Source organism: Onychomys torridus, chromosome 16 (genome assembly GCF_903995425.1).
Source record: "Onychomys torridus chromosome 16, mOncTor1.1, whole genome shotgun sequence".
In the NCBI taxonomy this organism is placed as follows: domain Eukaryota; kingdom Metazoa; phylum Chordata; class Mammalia; order Rodentia; family Cricetidae; genus Onychomys; species Onychomys torridus.
Window position 1 is genome coordinate 46,925,530 of NC_050458.1, and position 15,746 is coordinate 46,941,275.

Consider the following 15,746-nt stretch of genomic DNA (forward strand, 5'->3'; position numbering starts at 1 on the left):
TGGGCTCCAGGCTCCTTCAGTATCACATTTCAAAGTCTATACTAGTATACTAACCCTTCTCACCTCCTCCCCCACCCTACACTCCCTCCAGCTCATGACTTCCCTCCCCCAGCTGCTCATTCTCCTTAGAACTCTGTATTCTCTTTCCTCTCCCCTTCTCTCTCTCCTCTCTTCTCTCTCTCTCTCTCCCTCCCCCTCTCTATTTCTCTCTGTCTTGCTGCCTCTGTCTCTTAGTTTTATTTCTTTGAGACGGGTCTTGCTACAGCCAGAGCTGGCCTTGAACTCACAACTCCACTGCCTCAGCCTCTGAAGTGTGGAGATTATACCCGGCTGCCTGTTTTTCTTTCTCTTCCAACCCCCTGCATCACTCTTGTTCTTTTTGCTCCTGGCCAGGAGTCCAGCAGGGACACCGGGATGGGCTCGGGTGGGTCCTTGTGGGTAGTCTTCTAAAGAAAGTCCTGGCCCCCTCCATTCTTCCTCGTCCTCTTCTGACCAATGGTCAGTCCTTCCAGGGCCACCCAGGGCCAGCCGAGGTGTGCCTCTCTGGCTGATGGTACTCCACCCTGCCTATTCAGGACACCATTCAGGCCTAGCTCAGGAACAAGACACCCGTGTCCAACTCAGCTGGCCCAGGCATCAGCTCTTGCCTGCTTGCCATCTAGGAGTAAAGGCAGAAGGCCTGTGAAGCCAGGGGGCCACCAGGGCAGGCGCTGCTTGGGCCCGGTGCCTCTTTTCTGTCATGCCATCCCTTGAAGAAGCACAAAAGCGCTTACTTGAGACGGGGTGAGGAGTTGCTCTGAGCTGCCCCTTCTCGGTCAGATGTGAATGATCCCTGCACTGGGCAGTGCTGGTCACTACTCCGAGGGAACCAGCAGGGGACATATCCACCTGCTATCCTGGAGAAACCAAGGGCTGCCCAGACAGGCGGTCCCACACCCAAGGCCCCTGGACAGATGAGGAATCTCTAGCAACAGAGGGAACAGAAGACAGCTGTAACAAGGTAGCCAAGGCTACCTCTCATTCCCCACTCTGTCCTGGGCACAGAAGAGTATCTCCTGCCTACAGAGAAAAGACTAGGACAAAAGATCAGATCGGGAAGAATTGTGGGAAAGGAGCCTCAGAGACTAGGTAGACACTGCCCTGGAGGAGGGACCTGAATCCAAGACTGTCTGTCCTGCCCAAGGCCAACTTCCCCCTCTGAACTCCTGCTCTCTACAGACGGGGCACTCAGAACTGGTTGGTCAGGCAAGGTACTTGAGCCATGGAGAGGGCAGCTTTGTCACAGGAAAGCTCTAGGGGCCCTGCAGCCTGGGCTGAGTATGTGGGCGATGCACACATGCATGTGCAGGTGAGCACACCAGTGTGTACAGGCCAAAGGAGGGACCAGACATCCTCTGTCACTCTGCCTTACCCTTCAGGCAAAGTCTCTTGCTGACCCTGGGGCTTCCACTCTTTGGCTAGCCTAGTCCCCAGCTACATCGTGTCTCTGCACCACTCAGAGCTGGGGTTCCAGGCATGTGCAGGACCTCACCTGGATTTTACCTAGGTGCTGGGAACCAAACTGGTCTTCATGCTTATGCAGTGAACACTGTTGCGTGCTGAGCCATCCCTCCAGCACTTGAGCTGACTTTTGAAAGCCGATTTTTAGAATAGGTTGCATGAAAACCAGAGGAAGGCATTCCAGGTAGAGGACAGCATGTGGCACAGCATGCGTCCCAGGGACGGTCACACTTTCTCTTTTTGGCTTCTTTTCCCGCGAGTAGTTTTTATGCAACACAGATATTGGGTATGTAAGAGGGGCAAAGAAGTCAAACTTTTTGTTGTTTGGAGAAAGAGTGTTCCCTGGGACTTACTGTGTAACCCATGCAAAGTCTCCTAACTTGTAGCAATCCTCCTGCCTTAGCTTCCTAATGATATGATTGCCAGCATAAGCTACCACACCTGGCTGTAAACTAAACATTTACTAAGACTAGGTCATAAAGGAATTTCTTTTAAAATGATTTTTTGGTATTTATATAATTTTATTGTTTATTAAATTGAAAGAAAATATTAAGCCAGGCGGTGGTGGTGCACACCTTTAATCCCAGCACTCGGGAAGCAGAGCCAGGCAGATCTCTGTGAGTGTGAGGCCAGCCTGGTCTACAGAGTGAGATCCAGGACAGGCACCAAAAGTTACACAGAGAAACCCTGTCTCAAAAAAAAAAAAAAAAAAAAAAAAAGAAGAAGAAAAGAAAATACTAATGAGATGGACATGCTTGTTTAATTTACATAAAGAAGCAAGTATTGGCTGAAGAGTTGGAACTACAGGATGTGGATACAGCCCTTCTTGGAACTGATCAATATTTTCTTTTTGTAGTTGTCAATGCTGAGAACATCACTATGCATAAATATATAGTACACAATGGCAGGAGTCTGTTTAGAACCATGTCAGAACTGTTGGAAATTCAATACTAACCCACAACAAAATTCATTCAGTAATTTAAAAAAATCTCAAATGAGACCTGGAAACTCAAATGATTCAGCTTGTTAAGAGTGCTTGCTGATAGCCAGGCAGTGGCGGCACATGCCTTTAATCCCAGCACTCCGGAGGCAGAGGCAGGCGGATCTCTGTGAGTTCGAGGCCAGCCTGGTCTACAGAGTGAGATCCAGGACAGCACACAGAGAAACCCTGTGGTAATAACAACAACAACGACAAAATAGAGTGTTTGCTGCTTTTGCAGACGACCCAGGTTTGGACCCCAATACTCACATCAGGCAGCTCACAGTTGCCTATAACAAGAGTTCCAGGCTATCTAATACTCTCTGACCTCCATGGGCACCTGCATTACATGGGCACGAAGTACATAAACTCCCAAAGGCGCACGCGCGCGCGCGCACACACACACACACACACACATACACACACACACACACACACATACACACACACAACTTTTAAAAAATGAAGCTCAAGTGAGCAACTCAACAGCAATAGTTTTAAATCTCTCTGTGTGTCTCTGTTTGTCTGTCCCTCTTTCTCTCATTGCTTTGATGAAACACCACAACCAAAAGCAGCTTGGGGAGGAAAGGGCTTATTTGGCTTACACATCCTGAATCACAGTCCACTGGGGAAAGCCGAGGCAGGAACCCAAGCAGAACAGGAACCTGGAGGCAGGAACCCAAGCAGAACAGGAACCTGGAGGCAGAAGCCGATGCAGAGGCCATGGAGGGTGCTGATTACTGCCTTGTTCCCCATGGTTTTCTCAGTCTGCTTTCTTATAGAACCCAGGGCCACCAGCCCAAAGATGGTACCACCCACCATGAGCTAAGCCCTCCCCCATCAATCACTAGTTAAGAAAATGCCCTTGGGCTGGAGAGATGGCTCAGAGGTTAAGAGCACTGCTTACTCTTCCAGAGGTCCTGAGTTCAATTCCCAGCAACCACATGGTGGCTCACAACCATCTGTAATGAGATCTGGCGCCCTCTTCTGGCCTGCAGGGATATGTGTATTATGTATACACTGTATACATAATAATAAATAAATAAATCTTTAAAAAAAGAAAAAAGAAAATGCCCTCCAGGCTTACCTACAACCCAATCTTTTATTTTTTTTCCTTTACTTTTTTCCCAGAGCTGAGGACCGAACCCAGGGCCTTAGCAAGCGCTCTACCCCTGAGCTAAATCTCCAACCCCTCTATAGCCCAATCTTACAAAGACATTTCCTCAGTTGAGGTTCCCTCCTCTCCCATGACTACAGCTTGTGTCAAGGTGACAGAAAACCAGCCAGCACAGCCTCAAACTCACAATGATTCCCCTGCCTCTACTACCTCAATGCTGGGATATGCCACCATTGCTGGCAATTAAAAAAGATTTATGTTTATTGTGTATGAGTGTTTTGCCTGCATGGATGTATATATTGTACACCACATGCATGCCTGTTGTCCACAAAGGTCAGAAGAGGGGAACTAAAGGTATGGATGGTTGTAAGCCATGTGTGGGTGCTGGGAACCAAACTCAGGTCTTCTCTAAGAACAGGTACTCTCAACCACAGAGCCATCTCTCTAGCCCCAACAGCAATTTTTAAAAATCAGACATTGGAACAATGTAACTCAAAGATAGATGAATTTAGTACTTAAATGCTATAGGAAAATATTAAAAGCCTTTGTTTTCTGTGGACCATTATTTTCCTAAAGAGGAGAAGTTTGTGTGTACAGTAGGAACACTGTGGTTCATGACATATAGTAGTCTGGAATCCGCACCGAGGCCAGGCAGTGTTTCTGGGTGTTACAAGGTGTGACACCATGCACAGTACAGTTTGTTCATAGCAGGTACTTAGAATCAAGGGTTTGGTAAAGTGGCATGATGGAACAAGAGTACGTGCTGCCAGACACACCCCAAATTCCTTGCACGTTTGATGTGGAATTAATTTCTGGTGGTGGTGTATTCCAGTTTATGATAGGTTTCAGTATTGCCAAATTTTCCAGAGCTCTCAAATCTAGTTCTCTGACCCTGTATGGGTTCTGACCACGTGTTAAGGAGCTATAGTGATTAAGAGCACATGCTGCTCTTGCAAAGGACCTGAGTTTGCTTCCTAGCCCCCATGTCGGCAGCTTACACTACCTGTAATTCTAGTTCCAGGGGTATAAATCAATGCCTCTGGCCTCCAAGGGCACCCACATACACATGCACAAACCCATGCATATATACTTAGTTTAAAAATAAAATAGGGAGCCGGGCGGTGGTGGTGCACGCCTGTAATCCCAGCACTCAGGAGGCAGAGGCAGGTGGACCTCTGTGAGTTCGAGGCCAGCCTGGTCTACAAAGCGAGTTCCAGGACAGCCTCCAAAGCTACAGAGAAACCCTGTCTCGAAAAACCAAAATTAATTAATTAATTAATTAATTAATTAAAAAATAGGCTGGGAAGCCGGACGTGGTGGCACACACCTTTAGTCCCAGCACTTAGGAGGAAGAAGCAAGTGGATCTCTGTAAGTTTGAAGCCAACCTTGTCTGCAGCGCTAGTTCCAGGACAGCCAGGGCTACACAGAGAAATCCTGTCTTGAAATCCCCCCCACCAAAAAAAAAAAAAAAATAGGCTGGGATGATAGCATGTGCCTTGAATCCCAACACTCATGAAACAGGCTGATGGGGCTCTGTGAGTTCAACTCCAGTTTGATCTCCACAGCAAGTTCCAGAACAGCCAGCCAGGGATACATAGTGAGACCCTGTCTAAAAATAATGAATGAATGAATGAATGAATGAATGAATTTAAAATAAATCTTTTAAAGGAGAAGCTATTCTATGCAGTGGTTGCATAAAACAGGCTTCTAAAAAGTAAAGCTCAGTAAAGGCCAGCTGGGGAGGGCAGGAAGGCGACCTGGCTCAGGATCCCTACCACATCAGGCTCCTCTACTCAGAACTCAGAGGGCCTGCAGCCGAGAGGGCCCTGTCTGTCAGCAGAACTGGGCAGTTGACTAGCTGATTTAAGACTCGGTGGTCTTAGACTCCACCAGGCCTAGGGTCTGGTGGCTCTAGCTTCTCCCATCTTCCATAGGGTGCCCCAAGGACACATGGGCCCAGCACCTTTGACTTGCAGATGAAGTTTGTGTGTGGTCAGTGCTGGAGGAACGGGCAGGTGGTGGAGCCCGACAAGGACCTCAAATACTGCAGTGCCAAGGCCCGGCATTGGTGAGCAGGCATGGGACAAGACGGGGCACTGCTAGCGTGCCATGGGGGAGGAGGCCAAGACTTGGGAGACCAGGGCTCTGAGGAAGGAAAGAAGGTCTCTTAACCCTGAGGCTTCCTGTCTGATTCTCCCCAATGACTCCCATCTTTGACCTACAGCTGGACCAAGGAGAGGCGGGTCCTTCTGGTGATGTCCAAAGCCAAGAGGAAATGGGTATCAGTGAGGCCACTGCCATCCATTCGAAACTTTCCACAGCAATACGATGTGAGCACTCGAGGGGTGGGCAATATAAGAAGTTGTTGGCCTTGGAAGGCTCCAGCTGGCCAATGATATAGCCTTGTGGGACTCAGCAGGCTTTCCTTTGCCCGCCCACAGCTCTGCATCCATGCCCAGAATGGCCGCAAGTGCCAGTATGTGGGGAACTGCTCCTTCGCACACAGCCCCGAGGAGAGAGACATGTGGACCTTCATGAAGGAGAACAAGAGTAAGTGGCACACTTGTCCTGCATTACCTCATTTCCAACACCTCCTGAATACCTGCTGGGGCCTTCCCAGACTCAGCAGGCCCTGCCCAACTCCAGGCTTCCTGTGAGCAACTAGTCTCTCAGGCCAGGCTGCACCGCAGCAGGCCTAAGATGTTTGTGCCTCTCAAGTCCAGAAGGGATCATGGGGAGAGTGGGTGGGGAAGCCCCCTCACCAGGCACTCTGTCCCCTGCCCAGTCCTGGATATGCAACAGACCTATGACATGTGGCTGAAGAAACATAACCCGGGGAAGCCAGGAGAAGGGACACCCATCAGCTCTCGGGAAGGGGAGAAGCAGATCCAGATGCCCACAGACTATGCTGACATCATGGTAAGCCTTGCCCATATGCTGGGCCGGGGCCAGCTGGGAGGGCAGCCTGGAGGGGCTGAGTGAGGCAGAGATGTGGAAGGTGGCACCCACAAAACTGTGCTCGCAGATGGGTTACCACTGCTGGCTCTGTGGTAAGAACAGCAACAGCAAGAAGCAGTGGCAACAACATATCCAGTCCGAGAAGCACAAGGAGAAGGTCTTCACCTCCGACAGTGATGCCAGCGGCTGGGCCTACCGCTTCCCTATGGGCGAGTTCCGACTCTGTGACAGGTGCTGAGGGCGGCATGATGGGGCAGCATGGGGGGGCAGGTAGGAAGGAGGTGGGCCTGAGGGCAGGGGTGATGTGACCAGCCCCATCCCTTGACTTGGTGTATCTTGGCTACGAGTACAGGATGGAGGGGTGGGTTCAGGCCCATCGACCCCTCCTTCACAGCACGGATCAGATCCTAGAGGGTGCTACTGTGTGGGGGCTCCCTGAGCTGGGACCAGGGCTGTCTGGGGAGTGGCACACCTTAGAGAGGTTGAGTGGCCCCAGGTGGGAAGGCAGAGAGCTCAGGCAGTGAGACTTCTGCCACTCACAGGCTCCAGAAGGGCAAGACCTGCCCAGACGGGGACAAATGCCGCTGTGCCCATGGACAAGAGGAACTCAGTGAGTGGCTGGACCGGCGTGAGGTGCTGAAGCAAAAGCTGGCCAAGGCCCGCAAGGACATGCTTCTGTGTCCGCGAGATGATGACTTCGGCAAATACAACTTTCTGCTGCAAGAGGATGGGGACCCCGCTGCTGCCTCCCCAGGAGCCCTCACTGCTGCAACTGCTACCACCACCACCACCGGGGAGTAGGGCCGGATCTCAACTGTGGGCAAAGTTCTGGGGTCGGGGTGGGTTGGGGACAGAAAGCCTGACAGCATGGCCAGGGCAGGTTAGTTGGGGGCAGGGGACCACCCATCCGGCAGCTTCCAGTCCCCTGGGTCCCTGTCCATCCTTTCCACCCCCAACACCCCAGGTGTGTGTACCCAGGTCATGTACTGCAACCCCAAGTCGTCCCAGGGTCCTTGTCTTGTCAAAATGGGGGCAGCCCCTCCCCAAGTCTAGTTCTCCTGGTTGGAGAGGGAGGGGCCTGGCTGACCTCTCCAGCTTCAGCCTATAGCTTCAACTTCTCTCTGCTCCTGAAGGGCTGGGGAGCCTAGGGTCCCCACTTGAATCTGCAGCAGGAGGGTCCTGTTCCCTTCTACCTTCCCCTTCTCCCCTTCCCTGGGACCAGATCAGAACACAGCAGAGGGCAGGCAGCACTGGTTAGCTTAAAATACAGTTGTGAGATGGAGTTGGAGACACTGTACTGGCCACTTACCACCTGGGGCCTTAGTTTTCCTGCTCTATGAAAGGGGCGAAGGTAGATGATATCTGAGGCTAGACCAAGGGGTCCAGGTGCTCCTAACAACCATCCTATACCCAGCCATCTTTGTGAGCCACTATTGTAGACGCAGCCCAAACCCTATTTTGCAGAAAGGAAAACTGAGGTCTAGCAGAAGAGTGGTTTGCCCAGGGTCTCTAGCCCTCAGTTTGGTGCAGATCTGGGATGTAAACATTGGTCAAAAGACCCTACCTATTAGCAGCTGGAGCCTCTGGGCTCCTCAGCCCCATGCAGCATTACCTGGGAATTAGGAGAAGGTTGCTGAGACCAGAGCTGGTCCTGTTAGCACCCTGTGGGGGATGTTGTTGGGTAAGCAGCAGAAGTTATATTTCCAAGAGCTTTCACAGAGAGGTGGGAGAATACAGGCACCATGAGCTCAGGTTGTGCACAAGGTACAAAGCATGGGGAGGGCCCGGGTAATATTGAGAGCAGGGAGGTGACCTGGGATCCATGGGCCACTATGGGACATAGCCTCTCTTTCCTGGGGACCTACTATAGTCTTCTCCAAAAGACCCAAATATACTGTTATGCCTATCTATCCCAGCCCCAGCCTATGCCTAACCCTGCCAGCTGCCTAGGACCCTAGCTGACCCCCAGCCCATGCCCCCACCTACCAAGGTCTCTTATCGTCTGAAGTGTGTGTATACCCCTTTATCCCACTCCCCATGAGTAGACACAGCCTCCCCTGGCTCCCCCCAAACATTCCAGAACGCTCCACACCATTGGCATAAGAAGTGGGGCACCCCCAGAAGGAACCAGAGACTAGGGCTAGCGAGGAGTGGGATGCAATGAACACTCTTATTTTCCTGCAGCCAGGGTTGCTGGTACTCAGTGGTGTAATGATGGGCACCTGGGGCATAAAGGACCCATTCCTCATGGTGCCACTGCCCAGCCTCCTCCAATAACCATGGCATGCACCTTTTCCTCTCCCCTGCCCCCTTTCCCTGCCCTCAGCTGGCCAGCACTGCAGTTTGGGTGCTGGCAGGTGGCTGGAAGGGAGGGCAGACCATATCCAAGGTGGGGGCCGTGGCCATGAATGTTGATGATACTTGTTCTCCCGACCTGTGGTGTTGCAGTCCGTCGTCACCAGCCTTGTTTCTAGTGTGTATATATGTCGCCCCTGTGATGCATATATACACAGGTATTAAATATATCGCTCTATATAATATTATATATGTGTGTGGTATCCAAGGAATCTCTTCTAATGAGGGCTAAAGATAAAGAATTTGGGGAAAAAATGCAGACACCCTTGTGAGTTTTGGGGCACTGATGAGGTCATCTGGCTATTTAGGGACTGGAACTGAAGCCATGGCTCAGAGATGATTTGGGCAGAAGGGTCAAGATGGCCCACACCTGGCCCTGCCTGTTCTGGCTGCTCGTTTCTCACACATCCATGCCTAGAGGGGAGTACCAGTGTGCTCAGGAAAAGGACATGATTAGTGTTTGTTTACCACCAGAGAAGGATGAGTCTGGAGTTTTCCTGTTCGTGTGTCCAGGGGTCCTTGAGATCTGGGCTCCCCAACTCCCCCAGGGAGGAGAAAAGAGACAGGGATGACCTGGGGTGGGAGACAACAAAACATTTTAAATGATGATTGTATTTAATGGAAGGCTCAGAGTTAAATCGGTACCAAGGAGGCAAGAATGAGACCATTCAGTAGACATGAAGTTGGGGCAGTAGGAGGGATGCTGCATTTCTCAGCTGGGCAGTAATCAATCTAATGGTCCTTTAAAAATGTCTGTATTAAAATTTAAGAATACCACACTTTAATATTAAATATCATAAGGTCTAGTATCTTGATAATAATGTAGATGTTTTAATAACAATTTTTGTCCTTAAAATAAAACGAGAGAGAAACTTGCTTCTTTTCGCCTTTGTTCTAGAAGACACACGTGTGCACTTTGACTCTTGTCCCCCAGGTGCCGCTCCTGGTCCTCCCCACCGACTCCTGGGACAGGGCTGGCCCCAGCTGGCTGTGCCTGGAGCAGACATTCCAAGGGGTGAGGGGCAGTGTCCCTGTGTACACATGGAGACCCAGCTGACCCAGTTCAGGAGCACCTTGTTAGCAGGGACAAGCTGTGCTCTGTACAAGTGGTCCTAGGAGCCACGCTTTGCCAGTTTTCTTGCGGCCTGCCTGCTCATAGCCCTTCCTGTGGGACTGCCTGTGCCTCTTGCTTTTGTCATGTGCCACTCTGGATTCTGTGCCCTTTTCGGGTGCAGCCTGTCCAGGAAGGTAAAGGGTCATGCCATGCTTTACAATGTGATCCAGACTGCAACCCTGATCCTCTGCCCAAGAAAGACCCAAGGTTACATGGGCAAGTTTCTTCATCTCTTTTAAAATCTTTGAGACAGAGGATTAATATGTAGCATGGATGGTATGAGCCTGAGCATTTGGCCTGCCCTCTGCTTTCCTGAATGCTGGGGTTATAGGCCTGTGTTACCACGCCCAACAGTTTCCTCAGTTTTCAAAGACTGGGCATGACTCTGATCTCATGGGGGTGTTTTTCAAATTTCCTGAAGTGTGCTCAGCCTAGAGTGAGTGCTCACCAGACAGTCTCACTATAGAGCCCCTGGCTGGCCTGGGATTCTTTTTTTGTTTTCCCCCTCAAGACAGGGTTTTTCTGTGTAGCTGTAGTCCTGGAATTCACTCTGTGGACGAGGTTCGCCTCAAACTCAGAGATCCACCTGCCTCTGCCTCCCCAAGTGCTGGGATTAAAGGTGTGTGCCACAATGCCTGGCTGGAATTCTTATTGTAGACCAGGCTAGACTCAAACCTGCATGGATGACCCTGCCTCTGCCTCTAGAGTGCTAAGATATAAGTGTACCCCCCTAGGCCTGGCTTGCCAGTTAACTTTAAAGTACTGGATAGAGTGACCGGGGAGCAAAGGTCCTGGACCTATGAATTCCCTGAAGACAGATGATGCTCAGGCCAGGTGTGCAGGTGGTACTCCAACTAACAAATGATGGCATGAAAAAAGGAAGACTTAATCTCAGCACTCAGGAGGCAGAGGCAGGCAGATCTCTGAGTTCAAGGCCAGCCTGGTCTACAGAGTGAGTTCCAGGCTGGCCAGGGCTACACAGAGAAACACTGTCTTGAAAAACAAAACTAAAAACACAAGCCTGTCCTTGGGCTGGAGGGCAGATACATGAGCTTGCATTGGGACGTTCCTTAAATCCAGGAAATTGAAGAGAGTGAGCAGTAAACCCAAGGGGTTGAATGAGCCCAACTTGAAATTCCTTTTAGTTCTCTTCTGAAGGAATGCAGATCCTTGGGATACTAGACCAACTACCAGAGAGACTAGTTTCCCTTGGGTCTGCATTCTGATTTTTACATCATAATCAGTGGGGACTTACTGGTCTGCATTTTTCCCTTTTCATCTTATTTCACATCTGTAGTTCCATGCACCGTTGAAACTGCATGTGCAGAGCATCTGATAGTCATGCTGTGGGTGAGGACCCTGCTGGAACATGGGTCTGCTTCTGCTCTGGCCTGTGTGACACTGCAGAGGAGCACTGATGGAGCACCAGCTCCTGCACTCTCTCTCAGGTTGCTCCTTGGAGCAGATGCCAGGCTCACCAAGGACCTGGGGGCAGCTTTGTCCCTCTCCAGGGAAGACCTTTGTGGATTCTGCTGAAACATCTAGTATTCCTTAACCAGGGGAGCCTGTGCAGTCTGCTGGGGAAACACCCAGGCCTCAGAAAGGCTGGCCTGAGCCACTGGACCTGACTAATGAGCAGTAAGTTTGTACTGGCCCCTTCTGACATCGGTTTCGCACCTGGAAGTTAAATATACCCTGCTGGCCAAGGAGAGAGCAGAAGACCATCGAAGTTCTTAACCAAGTCCTTGGAAGGGACCTCCAGGTGGAGGTCGCCGCTTGCCTCCAAACAGACATAGCTATTGTCACATAAAAACATCTTGTTAGTGAACTGGGGACAAAAACAGCCGGCGAAAGATGAAGGGTACAGTACAGGGAGTCGGGACATTGATTAAAAACTTAACAGACCTAGACCATCTGCCGAGGGCTTGGACCTCTAAGTCCAGAAACCCTGGACATGTGGACAATCCAAACCCTTGTACACAGCCCTCCCAAATGTCTCCAGGTGCAATTCAGCCATACTTTCTCCCCACTGCTGCCCTCCTCAGCCACCCTGGTCCAGTAGTCTGCTTGTCATTCATGACGATGCCAGCTGAACCCCTTGAGTACAAGGTAAGGGTGTCGGTATGGACTTTGAGCAACATAACAATTTTCTAGAGTTAAGGCCTCACAAAGTCTGTTAAGCTATTTGCAAGATCTAGTCTGGTGCCACATACATGGTGCACTAATCTATCTTCTGTTGCATAACAGGATGCCCAGGACCAGATAATTTGTGAAGAATGGACGCTTACTTGGCTTACAGCTCTGAGGGCTAGAGGTTCAAGAAGCATGATGGGTCAGCAGCTGCTGGTGAGGGCCCCTTGCTGAATCTACAAGGCAAAGGAGGCAGTACAAGCCTTCTACTGTAAATCCATCTTCCCCTCTGTGTTTTGTTAAGATAGGGTCTCTCTGTAAATGTGGACCTCTTGGAACTTGCTGCATAGACAGGTAGTCAGGCTTGGCAGCAAGTGCCTTTACCCCAAGCCAGATGACCAGCTGAAGTCTTGAACTTTTGATCCTCCTTCTGTGGCTTCCTGATTAAATGTGAACTAGGTGGTTGGTTTCTATCTCTGTGTTAAGCCAGTTTTGCACTAAACCCAAGTTCTGGGGCCAAATACCAGTTACTGCACCAACCCAGCCTGAGTCGGCCTGGGCTGCAAACAGTGCAATTCTAAACATCAACCCCCACTTCATTCTCACCTCAGGGATACAGAGCACAGGGAGACTCGCCAGGACTCCTGCTGGCCAAAAGAACAGGAGGGAAGGTTCCCTTGGTGCTCACTAGACAGCCTCTGATGACTGAAACACACAGCTGCTCAAAACAAAAGTAACCCAGTTTTAGAAATAGACATTTGCAGAAAGAAACATTAGAAGTTAAATAAGAAATTAAATAAGAAGGAACGGGGTTGCAGGGGAAGGGTCGGGGATAGAAATGACACCGTTGAAGTATAACTTATCGGGGTCTGGAGAGGTGGCTCATCTTGGCTGTCTACTTGACTACATCTGGAATCAACTAAAACACACGCAGCTAGACACCTGGGAGAGATTTTATTGACTGAATTCTTTGAAGTGGGAAGACCCACCCTAAAACTGGGCCACATCTTCTGGTAGCTTTTGTCTGCTTGCCCTCACTTGTGCTGACAAGTCCATCTACCCTGTTGCTGTGAGGCATCCCTTCAATAGTATCAGAACCTACTTCTTCCAGATTCCAAGGTAGATTGAAGACCAGCATCAGGATTCCAGCATCAGATTGGAACTGCTGAGACATCTAGTCTCTCAGGACTGAACAACTGTCAGATCCTTGGCCTTTGTTAGGAGACAGCCAATCCTGAGCTACCCAGATCACAGCCTGTAAGCTAATAAATCCCACATATATTTTGTTCTAACAGTTCTGTTCCTACCAAGAACTCTAATACACTGCTTTTGAAGAGGATCCAAGTTCAGTGCCCAACACTTACACTGGGCAGCTCACTGCCCATAACTACAACTCCAGAGGGTCAACACCCTCTCCAGCCTCTGTGCCACAAGCACCCAGATACACCCACCTACACATAAATGAAAAGAAATGAATTCGGTTTCCAATTTTTTTTTCCTTCCTTTTTTTTTTTTGGAGCTGAAGATCGAACCCAGAGCCTTGCGCTTGCCAGGCAAGTGCTCTACCACTGAGCTAAGTCCCCAACCCCCTCATTTTCCAAGTTTTTTTTTTTTTTTGAGCTTTTATCCAGGTACTGAGATCTATATAAAAATTAAAAGTGTGTGGGGTGGGCTGGAGAGATGGCTCAGGGGTTGAGAGCACTGGTTGTTCTTCCAGAGGTCCTGAGTTCAATTCCCAGCAACCACATGGTGGCTCACAACTATCTGTAATGAGATCTGGTGCCCTCTTCTGACATGTAGGCATACATGCAGACAGAACACTGTACACATAATAAATAAACAGATCTTTAAAAAATTAAAAATAAGGTGGACAAGACGGCTCAGCAGGGTTAGGGCACTTACAGCTAAACTGGACAACCTCAGTCCAGGCTCCTTCCACAACACAGTGGGAGAGAACCAACTCCTACAGGTTATCTTCTAACCTCTACATGTGCACCACGGATGTGAGTGCCCCTCCCCACACACACACAAATGAAAAAATCTAGTTTAAAAGTGTAATTAGTGGCGCACGCCTTTAATCCCAGCACTCGGGAGGCAGAGGCAGGTGGATCTCTGTGAGTTCGAGGCCAGCCTGGTCTACCAAGTGAGTCCCAGGAAAGGCGTAAAAAGCTACACAGGGAAACCCTGTCTCAAAAATCCAATAATAATAACAACAACAATAATAATAATAAAAATGAATCTTTGACACAAAGGGGACCATGGTAAGGGGAGGGATGAGAGGCTCTATGAAACTAAAGGAATTTGAGTGAGGGGCTCAAATGCTCACCCAGCATGCACAAAGCCTTCAGTTCTATCCCCTGTCCTGGAAGAAGAAAAAAAAGGAAGCCAGGAAACCATGGGAGTATGAGCCCAATCCTAGCTACTTGAAAGGCTAATACAGAAAGATCACAAGTTCAGTGCCTGCCTGGGTTACAGAGTGAGTTATGGGGTTGCAGATTATTTAATCTATAATATGTAATAATTTTTCAGTAAATTGGGGAGGATCCCTCGGGAGGAAGTAGTTAAAGAATTTACTAAAGACTTGGGGCAGGAGTAGCCAACAGAGGCACCGGAAGCATTTCTGTGTAAAATGGGATTCTGGAAAGCAGCCAAGGATCTTTGTGGAGATCAGCCACAGGGCAGAAACCAAGAGCCTCAGAAGCAGGCCTGAAGGGGAGTTCCTGTGTTCAGTTTTGGAGCTGAGCCCCAGAATCACTTTCTGGCTTGTTCAAGAGTCCACAACCTGGCATCTCTGTCTCAACCTGACCCTGTGGCATCACTCTTGGAGGGATGAGGACATGCAAGTCCTTGACTTCACCCATACACATTCAATGTCCTGGGGATCCCCATGCACCTGTGGGAAAAGAAGGGACTATGGTAGGTAGCCAATTGCCACTTAAAGCTCTGTGAGGGCCAAAGAAGCAAGCAGCCAGTCGTCACTCAGGACAAGCCCGAGCCAAGTTGGCAGGGCTGTCCCCTTTCAGCAGTGCCCACCCTGCCAACCGTCCTAGGGACCTTCCTTCCTCTTCTCTCCTTCCTGAGAGAGCAAAGAGCTTCAGAGAACAGGCTTCAAGTTCTGCAGATGTATAAAGCCCCAATTATGCACCCTACATGAACACATACATGTCTTACAGGGCTCATGTGCATGGCACATGCACATTCAAACACCCAATCCCTTGGGCTTGCAAGCCCTCACGTGAATGCATGGTGCCACTACAGTATCTTTTATGCTGAGCTGCTTGGGGGTTTGTCTGTCACCCTTTTTTCCTGCACCTGTGATCCCAGCTCAGGTTCGTTTCCATAATGTGCTCTGCTCTCCACTAAACCCGGGCCTCCAGGCCTCCCCACCCCTCAGCTCCTTGTGTGTGCCTGTGCTCACTTGCTGTGGGCGTGGAGCTCTGCTTCACCATTCTCATCCGGCAGCCCTGGTTATGGCTCCCAGACTGGGGGAGAACTTCCCTTTGCAAAGTTAGATAACAGGCCAGGTTCTCTGTCAGAGGATTGGCGCGGTGGCTCCACGTGCTGCCGCTGGCGCAGGGCCAGGTCCTCCCTG

General features: G+C 50.0%; 1 protein-coding gene across 1 annotated transcript in view; it reads left to right on the forward strand.

Moving 5' to 3' along the window:
- Zc3h7b (zinc finger CCCH-type containing 7B) overlaps positions 1–9,786 on the forward strand; it is a 52,851-nt gene extending 43,065 nt beyond the window's left edge. Inside the window, exons 18-23 of the mRNA XM_036207992.1 lie at positions 5,532–5,665; positions 5,822–5,927; positions 6,039–6,147; positions 6,383–6,516; positions 6,623–6,786; positions 7,098–9,786. Of these exons, the coding sequence (XP_036063885.1) occupies positions 5,532–5,665; positions 5,822–5,927; positions 6,039–6,147; positions 6,383–6,516; positions 6,623–6,786; positions 7,098–7,356 (906 nt within the window). The 3' untranslated portion in view covers positions 7,357–9,786. The remainder of the gene's footprint in view (positions 1–5,531; positions 5,666–5,821; positions 5,928–6,038; positions 6,148–6,382; positions 6,517–6,622; positions 6,787–7,097) is intronic.
- Positions 9,787–15,746: the final 5,960 nt, after the last annotated feature.